Source organism: Anser cygnoides, chromosome 15, assembly GCF_040182565.1.
Source record: "Anser cygnoides isolate HZ-2024a breed goose chromosome 15, Taihu_goose_T2T_genome, whole genome shotgun sequence".
Classification (NCBI taxonomy): Eukaryota; Metazoa; Chordata; class Aves; order Anseriformes; family Anatidae; genus Anser; species Anser cygnoides.
This window is the reverse complement of record NC_089887.1, coordinates 12,291,683-12,314,919: the sequence shown is the minus strand read 5'-3', so window position 1 is coordinate 12,314,919 and position 23,237 is coordinate 12,291,683. Positions and strand designations below refer to the sequence as shown.

The 23,237-nt window shown below is 48.7% G+C and overlaps 1 protein-coding gene across 16 annotated transcripts in view; it reads right to left on the bottom strand.

Annotated features, from left to right (window-relative positions):
• DNAAF8 (dynein axonemal assembly factor 8) overlaps positions 1-23,237 on the bottom strand; it is a 105,474-nt gene that overhangs the window by 2,825 nt on the left and 79,412 nt on the right. For 12 of the 16 annotated variants that reach the window (XM_066977993.1, XM_066978002.1, XM_066977997.1 and 9 more), the window contains 6 exons: positions 19,434-19,528; positions 17,950-18,070; positions 15,142-15,356; positions 13,455-13,540; positions 9,416-9,485; positions 5,258-5,476 (listed from right to left, as the gene is read on the bottom strand). In XM_066977993.1, the coding sequence (XP_066834094.1) occupies positions 5,399-5,476; positions 9,416-9,485; positions 13,455-13,540; positions 15,142-15,356; positions 17,950-18,070; positions 19,434-19,528 (665 nt within the window). In that variant the 3' untranslated portion in view covers positions 5,258-5,398. Of the gene's footprint in view, positions 1-5,257; positions 5,477-9,415; positions 9,486-13,454; positions 13,541-15,141; positions 15,357-17,949; positions 18,071-19,433; positions 19,529-23,237 lie in introns of those variants that run through there. The other 4 variants (XR_010825194.1, XM_066977994.1, XM_066978001.1 and 1 more) reach the window with 3 other exon arrangements.

The window sequence follows — 23,237 nt, the reverse complement described above, 5'->3', positions numbered from 1 at the left end:
AGGCCTCCCGCGTTGCCATGGCGACTGCTGCAGCCCGGCCTCGGCGGGAGAGGCCGGGAGATGGGGCGAGGACCGAGGGCAGGAGATGGGGTGAGGACAGGAGATGGGTCGAGGCCGGGAGCCGGGGTGAGGCCGGGAGATGCAGGCCTGGGGCCATGGGTGGGCTCCGGCCCGCAGACGTGGCTCTTGGGGCAGGAGGAGGCGGCGGGGGGCTCTCACCTCGGCGGCCACGGCATGGCATCGACGTGCTCGGCACGGCCGTGACCCGAGCGAAACCCTCGCTGGTGTCAGCGGCGCCGGGCTGGGAGAAGCTAAGCCCCGCGCCTCGGCTGCTGCGGCACCTCCAGAAAGGTCGCGTTCGAAGAGCGTTAATAGGAGATTAATGGGGGCGTTAATAAACAGTGAACCAACGGCTAGCGGAGCCCGGCTCTAAGCCCTCTGTAACACCCCAGGGGTTTAAAGGCACCCCGAAGATGTCTGCAACGTGCGTAAGATGGCCGTTGGCTGTCTTGTAGCCCTGAAGGTACCGCACGGGAAGGAAACGTCAGGATTAAAGGCTGCAGATGAGACACGAGGGCGGCTGCGCCCCCGCAGAAGGCAGCGGTAGCTGAGCGGCCGGGAGCTCCCCAGTGGCCTCACGCTGTGCTTCACAGGGGACGAGGACTCCCAGGGGAGGAAGGCTCCGGGCTCCAGCCTGCACCGGCTGCACGCAGGCCCCTTGGGGCCACAGGAGGATCACGACTGGCAGCGATGGAAACTTGCTGATCTCGCTAGAGGCATGAGCCCGCCATCCCCCGGGGTCTCAGTCTCGGGAGGCTCCCGCTGGAACAAGGCCGACGTCGGGCACACGCCAGGCACGCCGTTGGGGCGCAGAACCCCCGGGCCCGCCCGCTGCCCGCAGAGCAGCCGGCACAGCCCCAGGGCAGGGACAAACCGGCCGCCCTCCGGCACAAGGGCAACCGGCGGTGCCGTTGGCTCGCGGCCACGCCAGCGCCAGGCTCCTGCGTGACCCAGTTCCAGCAGTTGAAAGAGCCTGGAGCTGGTATTTCTGCCCGAGCCATCCGCTGCTTCAAACACTTTAATTACCCACATCTGAGTCATCCCCGGCCCTGCTTTATCAAAGCTTGCAGCCTTGCAGACAAATCGCCCTTTGTGCTCCTCCAGCCCCTTGGCCACGGGGAATTGCCAAGTGCCAATTAATCAGCAGCTCCCGCTGCGACAGGCCCCGGGGAGAGGAGATCAAGAGGGGACACTGCCCGCCCGGTGTGGCGGTGCTGGTCCCACCCCGGGATGGGGACGGGGACAAACACGCTCCCCGCAGCACAGCCCGAGCAGGACACGCTGCCGCCGTCACACCACGCACGCAGGGACCAGCCCAGGCCTCCCCTCGCTGCAGAGCCAAGTAGGGCAGGGCAGGGGGTCTGCGGCCGCAGGAGCCCACGGGGTGACCCACGGGCTCTGCCCGCCTCCCCGTTCTGCCCCGTAAATGCCATGGCGGTGATTCACTGGGGGAGGCTTAAACCTCCAGTTCACCCCAGCACCCGGCCCCAAGGCCGTGGGGGGAGCAGGGCTGTGGCTGTGCCGCCCCCAGCGCCGCGCAGGTCCCCGTCTTTCCTCTGCTGCCCGCAGGAGCAGCCGCAGCAGAAGGGAGGATGCAGGCAGCAAGCGAAGGCAGTGTCGTGTCCAACACGCCTCCGGGGCCACATCTGCTGATAATGGAACGTGAAGCCAGTAGCAAGGGCAACCTAAAATAGCAAGATGCTGCTGCAAGCAGCAGAGCCCTGGCACGGCCGCGCAGCAGCCCCCAGCCCACCTCCGGAGCTGGTTGTGGGCCTCTAGAGCTGAGATCGGTGCCCAATTGCTCAGCTGTGCTGGTGCCACCCACAGGCAGGGCAGCAAGTCCCCGCACGTTGTCTGAGCAGTGATGGGAGACCTGCCGGGTGCTCTGCAGGGCTCACGTGCACAGGGCTGGAGCAGAAACTATTTGGGTGAATAAAAGTAAATGTTAAATAAAAAGAACTCATTCTGGCCCAAATCAAATCCACACGTTTGTTTTAGGGGGTTGCCTCAGTTCCAGGTGTCACGTTTTCAATCCTGCTTCGTTCAGCTGAAGTAGGATGGAGAGGGTACACCAAAGTGAAATATCTGCAAGTTTTGTTCTGAGGTTATCCATTTTAATTTGGGTTCTTCCTTGCCATTTTACTTCAGGGGGCAGAAGAATCAGTTTGGTCACTTTGCAAAGCCCCCGAGCAGCTGCCAAACCTGCACGTGGTGGCTGAGAAGGGGTCAGCATGGAGACATGGCCGCCTCGGCTCGGGGCCGAGGGGGACGCTGTGAGCTAGAAACCCGTGACACGAGCGCGGCTCTCTGCTGCCTGCGCCCACCCTGGCGGACACGCGCCCAGCACCTCCGCTCCCCTCAGCATGCCGATTTGCTCTGTGCTGCAGCAAAGGGCTCCCACGAGACCTCCTGAGCCCTCGGTGTGCAGCTCGCTGCTGTTCGCGGGTGCGCGCACCCACCGCGCAGCCCCGTCCCTTTGCCGGTATCACCAAAAGCCACCGTCACAAACCGAGCTCAGTCTGGGGACGTCGGCTTCTCGGGACAAATAAGCACGACGGAAGGAGACAGCGCGCAGGCACCCGATGGTGCTGGGGGGTGTGGAGCTGCTCCATACCCCGAGGCAGCCGCGTATCGCGGGGAGGTGACGACAGGACTGGGGCACGCTGGGGAAACGGGAGATGGGCACAGGGTGCTGTGTTCCCGTCTTCCTCATCACAGGCCCCTAAGGAGTTAACACCAAATGCCACCTACTGTATTTTCTCTCTCCTCCATTGAGGCAGCTCTGACACTGGCAGCAGAACAATGCTAAATTCTGATTAGCTCTGGTTTTCCAGCAAGAGGGGAGGCACGAGAGGGTGGGGAATTAATACTATTCTGCATAATTTTTAATCTAAATTCCATTTCTTTTCTTTTCTTTCTCTAGGAAGCAAACAATCTAGGGGGTTTTGTACTCAATTTCTTGCTTTCATAATCTAAATGAATTGTTTGCAAGTAGGAGCCAGCTGCAAAGCTGGCAATCTCAGATCAAATCTGCCTTTCTCCTAGTTCTAGCAGTCATTAATTTGCTCCTCAGCGCTGATTAGCTAATCCTGGCTGCCTTGTGGCAGTTTGCAGGAAAACACCGGGCGAGCTGCGGCTCCGTTTGCCGGAGCTGACGGCGGGGCGACGGGATTGATTCCTGCAGGGCCCACGGTGCTCCGGGCTGTCAGCTCTCCGGAGAGGAGTGGGGAGCTCTGGGAGGAAAGGCTGGTGAGGTTATTTATGGAATCCTGGCATTTTGGAAATATCAGAGGATGATGCTTTCCCCTGCTCTGTGCAGGGCGTGCTAGTTTGTTACACCGAGACCAATTAGCTGGGCTTTAAAACTGGGATTGAAGACAGGGCTGCAGCATCTCTCAAAAATCCCCAGGTGCTGCCCCATTTCTGCGATGTGGCTGGTGTGCCTGGGGGATGTGGCAGTGCCATGGGTGGGAAACTGAGGCACAGTCCCGGGGTGTCTACAGATGGGGGCTGACAAAGAGCAAGCCTCCACGGTGGGGCTCTCTGGAAGTGGGTGAGGTACTGGGTGATTGTTGTGCCAGGCCCTGGTTTATTACGTGGCCCAATGCTGTTGCAGTCCCACGTGCTGGTGTGACAGCCGACTGGGCCAGGGGTGTCCCCAGGCGGGACATGGCCTCCCTGGGCTGACTGCTGCCGGTCACAGGAGCATCACCTCCTGACGTGTGAGTCCCCCAGGCTCAGGGAAAGGGGCTGTGCAGCTCCCCGTGATCCCATTTCTCAGTTTTTTTCAGATCGAATTCCCCAAGTGCTGGGGGTGGATCCTTTTAATTTTCATTTGTTTCAAGGCTGTACGTGGCTAATAAGCACGACAGGAGTGTGCCTGGAGTGCAGGAAAATGGCCTACTTAGCTGCAGGAGCAGAGCAGGCTTTTTGGTCACGCTGAGCCCTGGGGGCTCAGGGCACGTGATTTCTTGAGCTTCTCTTCAGCAGACAGGCAGTGCCACCACGAAGCCCGAGCAGTCTCCGTCCAGGCAGAACGGCGCTGGGGAGCAGAGGCTTGCAGGGTACTCGCAGTCCTGACACCAAACTACTGCGTGAGGTCCGGGTAGGCAACCTGTCCTTGCCTCCCCGCCTCCAGCTGCCAGTGCAATCTCTCATCGCTGTGTAAACGTAGCTTAGAGAAGGGGAAGGACTGGGGCAGGGGTATCACCAGCCTGGGGAAGCAGAGCACGCAGCGCCAGACCTCAAACTACTTTTGAACTTACTGGACACTTCCAGCCTGGTTTGGAAGGGGACAGAGATCTCAGAGGTGTTCTGTCTCACAATCTATGCGAGTGATGGCTGGGAGGAGGACTTGCACCAGGCTCTTGTGGAGGGAAAGGCTCTGCGTGGGACGGGCTCACCCTGCCAGCAGCAGCCAGAGGTGGCTGGCCAGCCAGCTGCATGCCACGCTGCATTAACACCACCTGGAGGTGACCCAGGGACTGTTGGTGCCACGACCGCGACATCTGCATGAGATGCACGTGCATTTGTTAAGTCTGCCTCAACGGGGCAGATGGGAACAAGAGGCCTGCTGGGCTGAGAAGTCTTCCCCAAAGGAGCTGAATTTGCCAAGAAGGTCCCCAGAAGACTGACAGTCTTTGCGTTAAAGCCGGCCACCTTGCCAGAGAGCTCACCGAAAGGACTCGGCAGAGGAGGCGTAGCACTAGATCAGCGTTTACTGGGGCGCAAGGAACACGGGGCAGGGCTGAGCGCCCACGGGTGGGCAATGAGCTGGGGCTGGGCAGAGATGGCTGGTAACAGGGCTGCCAGAGCAGAGACAGCTTTTTATTTAATGGCTCTACCTGGTGTGCTCAGCTCTCCAGGGATCCAACCTTCCCTCCACCTATTTCCACGTTACTTACTGTGGTTTTATCTTTGGTTCAAAGACCACAGTAGCAGCAGAACATGGAGTCTTGTCTCTTGGGCCTGAGGAAGATGGGAGTCCCCAAGTGCCTGAGAGCCAGCAGCGAACCTCTGCCTCAGTGCTTGCCTCCTGATCTTTTTCCCAGCCAGAACACTCCGAACCTTGCTCCACAAATGCAAGCAGATTGCCTGAGAATGCACTCCGCTAGAAAGCACAGCTACAGTTCAGAAAGATTTGCTCCTGGGCACTGATTCTTCCTCCCACAAATCTCATTTATCTTACTGATGCTAATACCATGCTTCAGCCTTGGTTTTAATGACAAACAAATCTTAGTACTCTTGGAGGCTGGGAGCCCCCTTGGTGTCCGTCTGCACAGATACCCACCACAATGGCATCCACCCCTGTGCTGCTTGGCGGCGCTGACCGTCTTGGCTAGCAGTCCTGGGATTCAATGCGGTGGATGCTGTCAGACGTCAGGGAGTCAAAAAGACAACAGAGCAGCTCTTTAGCCTGCGGAGAAAAGAAGGAAGGTATTGGGCGTAAGCGGTGATTTCTGTGCATTGCAAAGAAACTTCTTTTCAGAGGTAGGTTTCCTGTGCATGGCGCAGGCAGGCAGCATAGTGAGGGGATTTACCATGTAGCGGTGTTGTGGATTGGATTAATCCCTGCACAGAGGTAGCTACGAGCATCCCACAGCAGGAAATGTCTGCTGGTTGTTACAACTGCTTGGCCATTCTCAAGATCCACATTTTCAGGAAATTGAAAACGAGTATCACGTGAAGTGCCAAGTGGGACTCCCCACTCCAAATCTGACTCCCTCCCCCTGGCTGCTTCTGCCTCACCTTCCCAAATCTCACCCCTGGAATCACAGAACGTCCCGAGCTGGAAGGGACCCACAAGGATCATTGAGACCAACCCCTGACTCCACACAGAACGACCCAAAAACCTGACCCGATGTCTGGCAGCGCTGTCCAAATGCTCCTTGAACTCCTGCAGGCTCAGTTCCCTGACCATGTCCCTGGGGGGCCTGTCCCAGTGCCCGACCACCCTCTGGGTGCAGAACCTTTCCCTAACACCCAGCCTGACCCTCCCCTGTCCCAGCTCCATGCCGTTCCCTCGGGTCCTGTCGCTGTCCCCAGAGAGCAGAGCTCAGCGCCTGCCCCTCTGCTCCCCTTGTGAGGGAGCTGCAGGCTGCCATGAGGCCTCCCCTCGGCCTGCTCTGCTCTGGGCTGAGCAAACCAAGGGACCTCAGCCACTCCTCATATACCTTGCCCTCTAGACCTTTCACCATATTTGTAGCCCTCCTTTGGATGCTCTCTGATATTTTACGCCCTTCTCATACTGTGGTGCCCAAACCTGCACGCAGTGCTCGGGGTAAGGCCACACCAAGCAAAGCAGAGCAGGACGAACACTCCCTGACCGGTGCAGTGCTGGCCTCAGTGCACCCCAGGACACAGTCAGCCCTCCTGGCTGCCAGGGCACGCTGCTGGCTCAGGCTCAACTTGCTGTCAACCACAGCCCCCAGATCCCTCTTCTGCAGGGCTGATTTCCAGCCTCTCATCCCCCAGTCTGCACGTACAGCCAGGGTTGCCCCTTCCCAGGTGCAGAATTTGGCACTTGCTCTTGTTAAACTTCATGCTGTTAGTTCATGTCATCCTGCACAGCTCTTTGTCATGGTGGCTTCAGAGATAAGGTGGCCTGCTTAGCAGCAAGACCTGTGTGACCTGCCTGCTGTTCTGACTGTGCTGCTGAACAGCATGTTCCCCCATAGCATTAAACAAGCCGTGCTGACAGTCCACCCCATGCAGCCCTTGCATCCTCCTCCTGCCACTACTCTGCCTCTCCTCAAAGCTGCTTTTAGGACTCTTATAGGACTGCAGCCCTCCTGCCGAGGGGCTCAGGATTGTGCCAAGAGTGCCCAGGATGTGTTTTGCCTGTGTTGCTCTGCTCCACTCCCAGGTTTTGGCTGTCTCTAAAGGGAGGGAGGTGCTGGTAGCTGCTGACATCTGCTTGAGGGCTCCAGGCGGAGCAGAGGGATTAGCACTCCCTGTCAGCAGAGGCTCAAACACACATCCGTGGGCTGCTGCTGAGGAATGCACAGAGACCCTGCTGTCTCCTCTTCTGACCCGCTAATGGTGGCAGGTCAGTGACGTACTGCACCACCACTGAGGGACAGCCACCCTGGCCTCATGGCCTTGTCCCAGCTGCAGTACAGGGAGCTGCATGCAAGGAGAAACTCTGCCAAGCCACAGGACATCTGAGTCCTGAGGTATTGTAATGCTGTTTGAACACAGCACTCCTTGACTGCTCTGTTCTCTGGAGAGATTCCAGCCCTGTCCAGATGCGGGGACAGCTGAGACCATGTCACAGAGGCCCACTGGAAATTCCAGCCCCTAATGGTGACACCAACAAAAAGTGGCTCTGTCACTTCCAGATGTGTGGTCTGTGTGTGCTGAGATAAGCTTGTGTGGGGAGCAGGCATCTGCAGGGACACTGCATGAGGATAAGGCACTTCCAAAGCGTGAATTCATCTGTTCCTAAGGTCAATGTTTCAACTAGGGCAGATGAAACGCGCTATAAAAATGCTTGCTTCTCTCAGCAGCTACAGGAGGAGGCAAGACAACTAGCCCAGACACAGATTTCAGCACTGAAACAGTCCGCATTTGGAAATCTGAATTCTCATCCCATTGCCTAGTCCCAAATCACACAGGGAGCAAGTATGAAATTCCTTTTCACTTCCATGGCTTGACTCCACCAGTGAACAATACAGCTATGCTCAAACCGTAAGGATTTGAAATCCACGTTCACTTAACCCTCTTGAACTTTGCCTGATATCATGTTGATGCTCATTAGCTTTGACCTGGAAAGCCTAGCTGACATTTCATAAACTCATTAGCACGAGATCAGAGGATCAAACATGGTTTCTAGGGACATCCTTTGAGTTACAATCACTCCCCAGTGAGCTTGCTCCTCAGATCTTGCTCTGTGATTTCTAAACCCACCCTGAACTATGGAGCAAAAGGCCCCTTTGAAAATAAACACCACTTGCTGCTGTGCTTCTTGCAACCCACTCTGGGAAGTGCTGCAGCCACCACTGTCCCATGGCTAGACATGTGGTCTAAGCTCTGAACTGCTGTGAATAGCCCCTGCTTCCAGCAATGCCAGAGGGATTTGATTCAGCGGCCCAGACTGCTAAAAGCAGGGAAAAGGGCTGAGCGTATTTGCTTTTTATCTTATCTATCACAGAAAGTACTATAAACCTCGTTCTGATAGGCTGATTCTCCATGGCCGTGAAGCAGAAAGGATTTTGTGTCAGCCAGAGATATGCAATGTCCTTTTCAAAGCAAATCAGAAGCCAGCCTGGACTGGCTGCCCTGTCACATTACTTGGCAACAGACGGGCACCCTGGCAGCAGTACGCGCTGTGCTATGACAGCCTTGCAGCTATCGCAGAGTTGTGCAGGCAGACCTTCCAGGCACTGCAGCACATACAATCCCAGCTAAACCAAGGGAGAAGCTCGCTGCGCCTTAGAGAAAGCTGCTGAAAACAGCAGCTGTGAGACTTTTGGGAAGTTTGGGGTAGTCTTGCTTGTGTTACAGGCAGGAACGCAGACTTCAAAGAGGGTTCTGTGTCTTTTAAGGTTCAATCCTTGGAGCACTGGTACTGAAGGCAGCAGCTCTGCAACATTATAGGAAGTTACAAACACATCTAACTCTCTTAGATGAGACCAAAAGGGATCCACAGGAGAGGCTTGCCTACTTGCTACCCTTTCTCATTCTCCCAAATTCTTTTTCTACCTCCTAGTCCTAACTCTTCAGGTACTGCCTTCTGTATTTGTTTCATACTAACCTTTGATGATTACAGACAGAATTTTAAAGATATTTGTTTGGTTTATTTCCATTAAGTGCTCAAATGTCTTTAAAAACTGGGAACTTAGTGCTTCCTTTCTCGGGGGGAACTACTGAGAGAAGACTCAGCCAGCCCATCCGTGGAATGGCTAATGGTTTAGTTTCTCATTTTCCATTTGGATTTGGGCTTCTGAAACATGACTTCTAGAACACAGGACACGTGACAGCTTGGCAGTAGGGCTGAAGGAACATTTTCTGTCTTATTTTTGATGAAATATCACAGATACCTTACTAAGTGTTGATTCTTCATAAAAAAAGTAACTGGCATCTACAGAAAATATTGAATCTTTATCAAAATCTCCAAATATTTTGATTCAAAGTAGTGCTACTGGTGTAATGTGGAAGACAGTTTGACAGGCTTTTGGTCCTACCTGCCATCATGCACTGAGCTCTCAGTACAAGCCAAGGCTTGGGGCTGTCATGAAGCAACATTTATGTCTCACACAAGTTGACATCTTCTTTTAAAATTCAGTCGATTTGGACAAGTTTCATTCACCACAGGAGCACAAAAGAACATATATTTCTATTATAAACTACTTGCCTGTTTCTCATTTTGGGGATAAAGGAGATGCTGTGCAGTGTCCAGTAGCGACTGCTTCTGCCAACAGACACTGGGGGTAAAGAAAAAGAGAAACCAGTGTTACTTCGCCATCTAAGCTGTCGGAGACTGCTGATGACCTAGCTTTAAGGAGAGCTATGCTTAGTGCCAGCAGCTCTGGCCATGTGCATCTGTTACTGAACTTCTTTACACAGACAAATCCTGGGTTTTACAAAGCTTTGTATAAATGGATTTGGATTCTTAAAATATAAGCCTCCAAACAAACAGTAATGACCTGTTGCATAATGGGGTCTCTAGGGCAGTGGGAAATGCACATACATCTAGATATTTAAGGTCTCTGCAACGGCGTTTTTCTCAACTAATATAATCTCTGTGTTTTTCCAAAAACCTAGGACTTTCTAACCTGCCTTTGACAACAGGTCTGCTTCACTAGACCTTGTTTTGCTTGGTCTCCCTCAAGCCACATGAGTTGACCACAAGACACAGGCAAGAGAGATTTAAAGGCAAGATACAAATTTCAAAATTGCCTTTTTAACTAACTCCATGCACAGGCAGAGTCTTCAGCTTCTGGAACCACTCGCTACTGCCATATCCAGGTATTGTGCTTGGCAACAGTTTTCCCTTCAGTGGTTTTCAACAGCTCCAGGATTTTACATCTCGTGCGTTCATCTTTTGATTTCTACACCTCCTTTCCCTCCAAAGCCTCCAGAGATGAGCTTCCTATAGGGATAACATCACTCCCTGCTAACAGCAATTAACATTTGGTAAGAATGTTTCATCAGACAGAATAACATCCAGCTAAGTTCCTTAACACTTGGTGTTTGTTCTGATTGCACTGCATTATCTAAAAACGGGAAGGTATAGGGTCTAGTCTGCACTCTGATTTTCTTCCAATATTGCTACGTTTTCTGTGAGCTCTGGTCAAACACTGCTTGCTGAGTTCCACACGTTGTTAACTAGACGAATTTCTAAAAACCCTACACAACATAGTTAGGTCCTAACAACCTTAGGAGCACCTCAAAGTACTTTTTAAAAGCTCAAATAACCATACAGGAGTAGTTTCTAGCATGGTCACTATAAAATATGTATCACTTATTACAGAACTAAATCTAGTTTGTCACGCATAAAAAGCGGAGCATGCCTTTCTTCTAGTAGTTGCTTTGAATCTACTTGTAAATTCTTCCCTCGGCCACCCTGCAGCTAGGAAGCCTGGCTTTAAAAACAAGTTACGACAGGATAAATTCAAACATTATATATATTGGAGATCTCGGCAACTGGATGCTAACAGAAGAAGAAAGATGTCTCACATCATTTTTCTTTGTCTGTGTGTCACTTCCTTCTCCTGATTCTCCCCCATCCCAGTCCCCACTGCTCCTAGGCTGTGCTTCAGCTTCCCCTCACCTCTTCCAAACACTTACATCACTCTGCCCTGTGAATTACCCTTGGCACCCTCCCAGATTCCTACTTTGGCTCTGTTCTTTGCAGTCAGCCAATCTCACGGGCTGCTTTTGTGCCCCCACCTGCATAAATTTTGTCCCCTTCTCTGTTCTTCCTGCCCTTTGGATCAGAACTAATCCATTTATAGACATCCAGAGAACAGAGCGCACAGGGTGGGCACTGCTGCTGAACACTAACCACTACACAGTTATGAGGATCTGTGTCTGTCTTTAAGGCAACTGCTCTGCACAGCACATCCTCCAGTGACTGAATGTCTCCTTGATGTGCCACTGATAGAGCTGGCTTAGGAAAGTTTTAATATGTTCTGAACTAAGAGCAGTTACACTGGCAGAGCCTGCATTGTTCCTCCCAATACCTGACTCCTCCTCCTTATCACAGCCCATCTCTGACATCATGTCCAGGCTTTCATACAGATGGCAATGTTTTCCCCATGGCACAGAGCCTAAGTGATGTGGCTCAGCTGTGAATCAGCTCCCAGGGCCACAAAACAATCTCTTACACCCTGGTGCTTCAGCAATGCAGCTGAAATGCAGGCCAGAGCCCGTGCAGGTAGTGGAATCCCGGCCTGCTGCAGTAAGGGTGAGATAAATACACAGCAACCTGTTCAGTGCAAGAGAAGTCACGTGGTTCTTGCTGATGGAGCCGTAAGTGTAATTAACCTCAGATGTTATTTTGAAATGTTTATAAACTAGGCAATGAAGATGCCTTAGCATGAAGTGTCCTTATGAGACACTAGCTCAGACTGGCTGCGTTTTCAAAGATATTTGCAAAGTTGATTTTAAACAGTATGATAGCTTATGGTAGAGTAAGCTTACCTGTTGGCTTAAGATGGTCTACCCAAAGATCAATGCCTCTCCACCTCCCCAACCTTAGGCAACACTTTGCTGCCCCTCCCTTCCACATACATCATTGATCATGAAGAAAAATATTATTCTTGTAGAGCAAGTTTTAAATGGCTGCAGGATCACCAGTTCTGGCACCAGGGCTAAAGGCAGAGCAGATCCTGCCATTTGGGAGTGCCTCTGTGATTTATGCACGTCTATTTTGCAGTTTGGCAAGGACGTTTATGTGCTGTACAGGCAGCCATACAGGATGAGGGACACAGCTGAGACTGGCCTTGTCCACATCTATTCCTCCCCACTTCCCTCTCAGCCCCTGGGCTCACTGTGAGTGGTAGTGAGAAGCCACTGTGATGTCTGCTCTGTGGGTGCTGCCTCCAGACTGGCAATCTTAAAACACATCAAGTTAAACCTACAGAAGGGGGGAGCACTGTGTTACAGATTGTGTTATGCAGTGCCCAGACTCTGAAAGTCTTGGGAAAAAAAAAAATAGGGGGAGATGATGTATCGGCTTCCAGCCCTGCTGATGGCCACTCTCCCAGAACCCCCTTCAGCGGTGATCTTTGGGGCTCCTGATAGCTCACTTTTTCCTATAAAGCAGGAAAAGGGTGGAAGGAAACTCACTTGAAAGATCAGTTGCTCTTTGTTTCCCCTTAGTGCTGTACGTTGTTGGATGGAAGATTTAGGATGTGGCTCCCTAGGGTGGGATTTTAAACCAATAGGAGCAATATCCAAATTTTGCCATTAGCTTAACAGCATATTTGAAAATATGCTAAGAAATTTGTTCCACCTACCCTTCCCAAGTGCAGCCTTGTGGCTGAGCACCATAAAATTAGATCAAAGTATGAGAACTCCAAGATGTCTACCAATTCAAATGTTTGGATTTGATCACCTCGATGCTTGTAAACTCCAGCATCCTTGAATTCTTATTCCTGCCCATTGACAGTGTCTGGAAATCCTCCTGATGGAACAGCCAAAGTCATGGCAGCCTTAGTGGTGCGGCTGCTGGACTGCTCTATACTGATTGTGTCAGAAAACAGATTCTCTTGGCTTTCTTTCCCAGAGGAAACCATGTGCGTGAACTACACATCGCATTGCCAAATACCACCCCCTGCGCAAGGAAACTTTCCCTCTGGGAGACAGTGGGTTAATTGGCCTGATAATCATTCTATTTCGCTAATCAGTCCCTGTAGAGGGGTTCTGTTTGTTTTATCAGGCCTGTAAATCCTCTACCCAGCATTTCTGGTGATTTATTTAAGAGGCTGATTTTTGATTCTGCTCTGGTGTTTATTTTAAGCATTTTTTTTCATAACAAACACAGAATCTGCTAAGATATTTCTCCTAGGAATTCTATTGATTCAGCAGGTCTATTCCCAATGTGAGCCCTTATTTTAGAGAATTCCCTGTATTTGTGGAACAATGTTTCCAAGTCTTACAGACACTCCAAGTCCTTAACAAACAACACAACTCACTATTTAACATCCTGAGTATGGGACACATGGACTTGAGACTAAGGAATGCTCTGAGATGTCAATAGATTAAAAACAACACAGCTTAGGATGAACACATTGCCTTTGAGTGGTACCTAACATCATGTGAGTCTAAACCACAAGAGAATTACAAAAATGAAGGTCAGCTGTCCTTGTTCAGATCACACACTCTCTGGTAGAGAGTTGAGACGGTGGTGAAAAAGTGCTGCTAAAGTGATATTGTTCCTCACTTACCTGTCCAGCAGGGAGTCGAAGCAAATGACCGCATTGTCTCGCTCTGCCGCTAACACCAGACACAAACCGTCCGTTAAAAGGGAACACTAAGGGAAGGAAGAACAGAGCTTTGGGTTGCTATCCACTTAAATAAGTCTGTAAGCCTCACTGATGAGCTGCTGACAGCACAGATAACTGGTTGTGTGCTGTGTGAGGGCAGGAAAGACACAAAGAGACAGATTCTTTCAAACTGAAAGAATATCACGTCTGAACTGTTAGTTAACCCATTCCTATGGCATGCTATTATCGCTGTTCTCATCCCTCAGAGTGAAAATAAGCAGGTTGCTTAGGTGTATTATTCCGTCACTAAGTCTGCTGGAAGCAGGAACACGCAGATAACCGTAAATGTTTGAGATACTGTAGCAGAAACACTCATTACTTGAAGGAGCCCATCTTCCTTCTGGCAAGGGAACACAAATGCTGTAAGGTTCACCTTTGGCTCAGCAGTGCCAGACCCTCCTGGAGACATGCCAGCTGTGCCCAGAGTAATTCATCTCCAACAGGAGGAAGCGTTTCCATCGCCAGGAGAGCAGTGCCACTGCCGTGGCTCTCCTTCCCACACGCTGATTCGCTTTGTCCTTCCTAAAGAGCTCTGCACATTCCTGCGCGCAGAGGGATGGCATCCTCAGGGGAACCACAGGAGAAGAAAGTAGTGCTTAGACTAATTGGATGCTAGATGTAATTGCTATTCTGTACAGATGTACTTCAAAGGGATGCTGTCAGTTTAAAAATTCACAACCTAAAAAGATCTTACCTGCTCTTATTACAGGTAACACCTAAGACTCTCATAAGAACTGAAGGGATAGGAACACAAATGTTTGTCTGTATTTTTTTCACAGGAACTGCTGTGTGCCTCTAACAGCCCTTTGTTGATAACTACTTCCAGGATAAGTAGTTTTCCTTGTTGTTTACTCTCTGCTCCTAACAGCACTTTCTTGTGTATTCCACCTTACTGCTTTTCCTCTAGCAAGGTTCCTGAAATGCTGGTTTTATCCTACATCAAGTACAAAGAGAAAAACTGTTCAGGCACAATGCTGCACTGATGTAAAGTGATGTATTGGCTCACCCCAGAAGCATATCTTGTGCTTACACCCTGTGAGCACTTGCTTAAACCCAATGCTGGACTGTGGCTTGAGTTGTCATCACCAGCAGAATGAGACACAAAATGAAATCTCTGCCCAGAACTCCAGGGCACCATCCAAAAAGTGGAAGGGTTATTTAGCATCGTAGAAGAGGATTAATGGGGTGTGATTACAGAAAGGAAAATAGAAAATGCTGTGTTCTGTCTTGTTCTTCCAGATAAATACAGCAGAACGTACATAATAGCAGCAACTGCCCACTGATAGGTGAATGGAATAAAATGTGTAGTGGGGATGAACCATTCACAGTAAGGATATGTTTGAACATAACAATGTCAAGTTTAGGTGTCAGCGAGCTAATGGAGATAGAGGAACACAAGGTAGGGACGAGCTAGCAAGGCACGCTGCCCAAATTACTTACCAGCTTATTAGAGACCAGATTGCAGTGCTCTGCTAATGCTGCTAGCAAAGCTAGTCTGCCCAGAGCTAGCCCGGACAGCTTAGCACAGCACTGCATCAAATGACTCTTCCACAGGGAAAGAAGCAAAACAACTCCAGCTGTTTCATACCTTTGCTGCAACACTGCACTTTGCCCTGCTTAGTATCTCAGAGATGCAATGAGCTTGTGGTGCGTCCAGGACAGTGAGGCGTACTCCAGTCATTGTGAAATCTTTGCCAATAAGCTGATCAAGCAGTTCAACATAAGGTGGGTCTGACCCCCGAAGGATGATCCCAGGCAAGACGAGGCAAGTGGTTTGGCAGAGGTTATCAAGCAACGGCCGATCTGATGGGAAAAGATCAAAACACAACAGATGCTTGCTTTATACCTACCCCCACCAACTGCTAGCCCTCTAAGTAATTCTTCCCTGCCACATACAAGTAACTGGAAGATCAGAGGCACTCAGGCATTGTTATATCATTTGGGATGTTCACAGATGTGATTGCTCATCCCAAACTGTCAAACTGCTGTATGCCTGCGTGTATGTATCTGGAGATCACAAGACAGCAGTTGTGACCCCATTTCAGGAGTCAGACAAGGACAGCTGCTGGTTTGCTACAGGAGATACTATTCCATTTAATTTCTTCCAAGCAAAGAAATCTGTTAATCCAGCTGCTTTTATAATCCAAAATGTAATTCTCAGCAACATACATAAGATTTAATGTATTTCATATTTTCCCCATGATAAATCCGTCTGTCCATTAGGCAGAGCTTTGTGGTAATTGCAGAAAGGAGGTTTCTTTGTGTGCAAGAGCTACCTCTAGCGTTTAAGATGAGACCATAAAGTGAATGATGTGTCTGGTTTGCTGGCGGCGCTTACTATATCGTGCCTGACAGTTCAGAGATCACGTGTACTTGCTTTTCCAGGACAGTAACTCTTTGAAAAACATTTTCTGAGATGCAGACACATCAGGGCTGTACATTAATTTTCCTTCCACTCTGCTTAGACATCTTCAAAGCAAAGAGATTTCCTTATGAAGCAGGAAATTGGGGGCACATATTTTGAGATTTGCTCCCAAGACTGAGCCATACAAAACTTGCAGAATACCTGTGCTCTCTCCACAACTAGCTCTCTATTGTTATTATTATTAACTTGCAAGCTAGGCTAAAATCAAGAAGTGCTTCAGTCACAACAAAACCGTGCTTCAGGCCTCGTCCTTTTCCAGGGTGCAGTTAAGCTGTTGGGGGAAATACTCTGCTTGTCAGCCATAGCAGCATGGAATAGTTTGGATGGGGAACACCTGCAAGTCCCCTCTCACTGCAGCTTTGTCCTCTGAACAGAGCTTGAGCCAACACATCCCGCAGGAAACACAACACAAGATGTGGTGACATCTCTGCAGCCATCCAGATGAGAAGGTCAGGCAGCTACATGCAGAACAGCCTGGTCATTCCCCCAGAAGCTGCTATTAAATACACACAGTTGCCAATCTCTTATTTCAGGGCTCATATAACGGCTTGGGAATGTCAGTAATGTTGTGAGACAGGCCTCACCCCTCACCCCAGCCAACAGTTAAATCTAAAATGTTCATGTAGTCAATTTCTGATGCATTAGCATGCAACATAAAAAAAGGAGCTTGCCTGAGGAGATAGGGCCTTACACGTGATTTTTGTCATTTTCATGAAGAATGTGTAGGGCACTGTCCAAGGTCAACATAAGACAATGGAAAGAATCCGTTGATAATGACCTTGGGAAAATTTCTCCTTCAGAGACCCCCTACACAAAGAAACCTGGTGCCTACCAAGCACCTTTGCTCTCATTAAGGCAAAGGTCTTGACTTACCACCATCATCCTTGCACTTCTACGTGTGCTGTCTTGTGAACCTGCTGGTATGGGGCCAGAAGTCCCACATCAGTAAGGGTTTAAGATAGGAAATAAGCATCTGTATATCCGCAGCATTTTTATCATGCTCTTCTGCCTGTCCACAACAATGTTGTGGTTTTACTGCTGGGGTTAACTGCAGCAATCATTTGCAGTGCAGGAACATTTTTTTCAGCTGCCCACCCTCCTGCTTGCTGGTCACATTGGAACTCAAGCTACAGGAATGAGAACGACCTGATTCCAAACATGCCTGCTCCCCAGTGAATACCACAGGGATACTTTACCTGGTCACTGCTTGGTTATAAAAGCTTGGGATCGGTCCACAAACATCCATGTGCGAGTTACATCTCCTGACATAAAAGGCACAGCATCACAGCCTGTGTTGTACACATGCAATCAAGTACAATCAGCAGAAAAGACCCAGAGCAACCATAGGCATCTGAGGGCACTGACAGGCTTGCTGAAGTTCTGACTTCAGAACAAATTCAGACCAGCACTAACTGGAAGTCATTTTGAGCTGGCAGCTGTTCAGCAGCTAGTGGGAACTGAATGAGATCTCAGTCCAGTTCCCAAGAGATAGATGTCTACACTGCCAAAAGCACTCCCTGCATAAATTGCTACCTATCTACGTACAGAACAAAAGGTCTCACGATTGCCCATCACGATGGCGTCTCGGTCTCTCCTGTGGCAAGCTCTGAATGGGCACGCAAACCACTGTGGCCAAGCTGGTGTTGAAACATATTGCAAAAGTCCAGCAGAAAAAAAGTTCACCGTTTCTTACGTTATCTGTGTTGACAGTGCTTTTTCTTCTGCTGGTGACAAAGTCAGCACTTCTGAACAGCCCTATATTTAAGCACAGGAAAGCACTGGCAGTGGCAAGACCTGGCAGGTAAACAGTTAAATGGCCGGACTCCACTGGAGCTGCTCTTTGCAGCTCAGTTGTCTCTCCTTTCTGAAAGGACATCAATACCAAATCTTGCTGTCACCAGATGGTTTGTCTTGCTGTCCAATTAATCAATAACAGTCTCAATCTATATCAAGAGTTACGCGTTTCCTTACCAAGATCGCATGGTTGCCCAGAGCCCAATAAATTGAGTCGCCCTCCTGTTTCATGTTTTATGATTCTGCGCTGCTTGTTGATTTCCAAACCAACTATGGGGTCACGTTTCAGGTTATAGATCTGCAGGAGGGAAGGGAAGGAGAAAGAGGCAAGTCATGTGAACATTGTTACCTAATCTGTAAGGATAACTCTTCTTAAGTATTGATTCAGCCAAGCTGTGAAGCTTTTGTTGGTGTTCTGTACTCCTATAATTGCCAGCCTAGAAAACACCTGGTTGTCTCGAAATAAAAGAACATTTTGTATGCATTCTTTCTTATTGGGGCTTAATTAAGTACAGCATCTTTTTATCCTTTTAAAGGTCTTGCATCCAGACACCTCTGTTCCCAGCTCTTCAAGGCCAGAAGCTCAAAGACTCCGAGTAGCCAACATCTTTACCCAGTGACACTCCAGTGTATAGCAGCCCCCTTCTGTCTCTGAGTGAATCAGCACATCCATGTGTCCCAGCACAGTGTAGCCTTGCTATTCCGGACCGAGTCACAGAGGGAGGACATACACATAGTGAAGGACTTTGAAGATCTGGCCAGCTACTTGTAGTTCTAGAGCTAACCTCCTTGGACTGACTTGGTTGGGTCACCTCTGTGCCATGAGGACATCAGTCAAAAATTTCCATCCCTTTGATGGGCATAACCCATCATTTCAAACTCTTTGGTTTTGAGAAGAAACCGGTCAGGGTGGAAACAACATACAAAACTAGCTGAAAAGGAAAGACTTATTGTTTCATTTTAGCCACTGGCAAATTACGGTGGTTTGAATCAGAGACCAGCACTGACGCAGTGTGAAGGGCCAGATGAGCAGAAGCCGTCCATGCCAGTACCGGTAGGCTTCTCAGCACTACCTACAATACAAGCCAAGAGGCAAGAATCCACTCTTTCCCGTGCTGTGGACCAGTACCTCTGGGGGACAGCACCCTTTTCACACACATGTGGCAGTGCTCCATGCTGTGAGCACGTATGCACTCTGGGGGACACATTCAGCAATCGGTGAGTTATATCATCAGCTGTCCTGCTTCATTCTCAGTTCCTGAACACTACGTGAGAAAACCTGGTAACAGTCAGCCTCTGGCCAGCTGTGTCTCAGCAATCACCAGTGATGCTGCTTCCCCATGACCTGCTTCCAAAGTTACGTTGGCTCGGTATGGGAAGTTTGCTTCTAAAGCATCAGTCCTGAGCCCTCCTGAATTTACAGCACAGGTCACCGAACAAACGTATCTGAAAAAGCACTTTTCCACTGAGACTGTCTGGGTCAATACAAAGTTAGCACATTGTGACAGGGACATTCACAGGAGAAGAAAATCTCAGCAGCTGGTGAAACACAGCAAGAAAGCATTATCTACAGTGTAAGGGGAAGGAAGTCAGGGGATAGCAGGACCAAAGCCACTGCTCTGACACAACAGGACACTTTTCAGGAAAGGGCAGAATCCTACCTCTTCCTCCTCTAATGTCTGACACTCGGCGCAGCACAGCCCTTCTGGGAAAAACAGCTTCATATCCCGGACAGCTATTTGATAGGATTTGGAGCCTGAGAGATAAATACAATGAGAAGATTCTCTCAGACCATGAATTAAACATTCTCTGGACTCACACTCATCTTCCTGAGAGATTGATGATGTGCAACTTACTGAAGTAATTGCTTTAAAGGCCAGCTGTTCCGTACAGTAATAGCAAACATTTAAAACCATTATATTTAGAATAGTTTCATTGCCTTCTTGGTATTTTGATTCTGCTCTATTATCACACAGCTTGTTCTACATGTAAACAAGACTCCTTTTTCCTCACAGTGTAGTCAAGGGTATCATGTTAAAGAGCCTGTGAAACTCTTCAATACTAGCTCTAATCCCCCCATTTTTTTTTCTCCCATGCTTCTGGATCACACCAGGCTAGTCTTAGAATCACAGAATGGTTTGGGTCGGAAGCGACCTTAAAGGTCATCTAGTTCTAGCCCCCTGCCATGGGCAGGGATACCCCCCAGTAGACCAGGGTGCTCCAAGTCCCATCCAACTTGGCCTCAAACACTTTCCAGGGATGGGGCATCGATGACTTCTCTAGGCAGCCTGTTCCAGTGCCTCACTACCTTCACAGTAAAGAATTTCTTCCTTACATCTAATCTAAATCTACCCGTTTTTTAGTTTAAAGCCATTATTCCTTTTCCTATCACTACACTCCCTGACAAAGAGTTCAGTCTTGCTGAATGGGAAGGAGTTACTAGGTAGTAAAACAAGTGTGCTTCATAACAATAATGTAAGCCCAAATATGCTGGTGATGTGGGGGTACAACAGGGCAACAGAAAACATTACGGTCCAACACAGTTGGACATCTTTCAGAGGTCTTTTCCAACCTAAATGATTCTATGATTCTATAATTAGCATGAGATAGTACTGACAGCAATATATTATTCTGTTCACCTGTGGTCACAAAAAGCAGATTGACACTGGAAGAGGTACAAAGAATGAACATGAGGATCAGAGAAGGAATGGAGAATCATCTGAAGAGTTAAAACTAAAAGACCTTGGGTTGTTAGATCCAACATAACAAAAAAATAAGGAGTCTGATTTCTGATAAATACATCAAGGTGAAAAGGTCAGAGAAGCACACTACTACTTGAAGTACAGGTATTGGCACAAGAACAAATGGATGTAAACTGTTTATGACTATGTTTAAATTTGAAAATGTAATAAGATTTCCAGCTACCAGAGCTGTGAAGTTCTATAACAACCATCCAACTGGGTGAATGCTTATGAAAGTGAATCGATGATGGGGCTGCAGGTGATAGCATTAACTCAACCCAGGGACTTGAGAGGTCCCTCCAGTTTAGCATTTGAATATTACCCTATAAAGCAACGCTGTTATAAACCACTACTCAGAATGTTTTGAGATTTGTGGGTGGAAAATGTTTAAGAAGGAAAAGCTATTTCTATGTAACTGGAGTTCAGATAGATTGTCAATGTGCTGGCACAGATCCATACTCCTGGGATACAAATATACAAAACGCAAATATCCTCTGAAATATTATCATTTTTGCAGGCTACATGTTGCAAAAAAAAATGTGCCTTGCTGCTCCTAGATCACTCAGCCCTGTGTGGAACTTCATAACTCTAGGCATTGTGTAGCCAGAGTCCTTAATGCAATAGTTTACAATCCTGAGATTGTGTAAGTCACCAGTGTATAAGTCATGCTGTATCCTTTATGTACCTCTATGTCAAATCTTTCTTGTTTAAATCATTGATGCCATTACAAAAAGGGGACGCATGCTCTCAAAACAGAATAGCAACGTTTTACTCTCACCTTGCTCAAGGTATAAGACTGTATAAGATGCGCACACAGAGCTCCTTGGGTTCAAGAAAAAGCACTACACAGTGACTTCATAAGGCCCAGAGGAGATGGGAGGAATGCAGGTTTACCTCTGCAGAGTCTCAGAGCACTAAAACTGCACTACTTGGTTTGACTGTACCACTGGAAGCCGGTCTTCATCTTACTTAATTTCCCTAGTCACTTCCAAAGGAAACACTGAGGGTTTGTTCCAATTCAGTAAGATGGCATTGGTTAGAGATCTTCCTCAGCTGGAGCAAAACTGAGGAAACTTGGTATTCCCTCCTAGGAAAGAAGTATTTTCCACGGTCCCCCAGATGATCACTTGTTCAACGATTAAACTCTTCGTGCTTTACTTGTAGGCAAATGTTTCTCCCTTTTTGAAGGATAAACTCTTGGAGGTGCAAGGGGTTAAGAACACACCTTTCCTTATGGACAGACTCCTCCTTAGCATAGCAGCTGGATCAAATTCCTGAATTTGAGTTGCCATGTACATAAACTACAGCTGCAACAATTTTCCTTGAATGTGTGCAATTACAGCTTTGTAAGCCATCCATATAGCTGGCTCTAATACACTAATACACAATCTGGTCTCAGCAGGCAGGTGGCTGGCCAGCTAGTTCAGCTCTGTGCCCAGTCCAGCCTTGGAAGGAAGCAGCAATCTGAAGGGAATCCTGAAGCAAATATCCGAGGGTTTCTCTAACACACAGCTCTCTTGCTAATGTAAACTAACAGAATTATGCTAGGGAAGCTCTAAGTGTAGCATGGGTACATCAAGTTTGGGTATATATTACCCATGACTGATGAGTTCTCATTCTCAAGGCAACATGGAAAGGCAATCCATTAATCTTATGAGCAAAAGAAGCAGGAGCTGATAACTGAAAAGTACTGGCTGAAGAGCTCTGACCATTTCTTGTGTAGGTAGACCCTGCTCTCCTGTCACTCCTACAAATGAGATCCTGTAAGTAATCACGGTAAGAGATCTCTCTTGATTTATCTTAGTCCTAAGGATTATGACCATATCTGACAAAAAGCCATTCTAAATCAAGGGGTCGATTCTCTTCCCCAAGCTGTATGTGGTGGATATATTGGTGGTTGCGGGACAGTTAGACCAGATGATCTTGGAGGTCTTTTCCAACCTTAATGATTCTATGATACCTCGTTCACTACCAGTTCTCCTCTTTGATATGGGCAAAACGAGGGAGCGATCTGACAGTACAGAATTCAATAAAAAGGGCCTGTTATTCCAATGGATCTTGACAGGAAAGTTCTTGTGGAACCTGAAAGCATACAGTCCCTGCTAGTTCACCTGTGTTTATGTTTATTGATTTTACTATTGATATACTCCTTTAACTACATACAGCACAAAGAGCACCACACTGAGAAAAACAAACTACTCATGGGTAGGCAACTAATGATTCCTTAGGAATTTTTGAATTACGACTTTCCTCCCCCCTTGTGACAATGGCTCAGACCCCCCTCCTACAATACCCTTAGTTCTTCCTAGTTCTCTCTCCAGCAATACATCCCATTTTCCCATCCTTCACCCATACTCTCAGCTATCTTCTATCCCACCCACCCAACATATATACTGCAACATCCTAGCTCCCTCCCATTTCTTCCACCTGCTGCTGGCAGATGAAACTGTGGCTGGTTCAGCACACTGAGGATGCTGACTAGGTCGCATGCCTCTGCTGATGTGCCAGCTGGCAAGAGCCTCTCAGAATGGAAAACAGCTGAGTTTACCTGCTTTCCTCAGTGGGAGTAATTTTTGATCACCTCTTTCTACCCAGTCATTAATGTTTTGAGACACTAGAGGAACTCACTATCCTGGAGACTTTAAACCCTCTGTGAAATCTGGTTGCAGTTGGCCAGTGGCTTATAAGGTTATCAGGAGGGCACTCAAAAGCAGAGAGAAGACA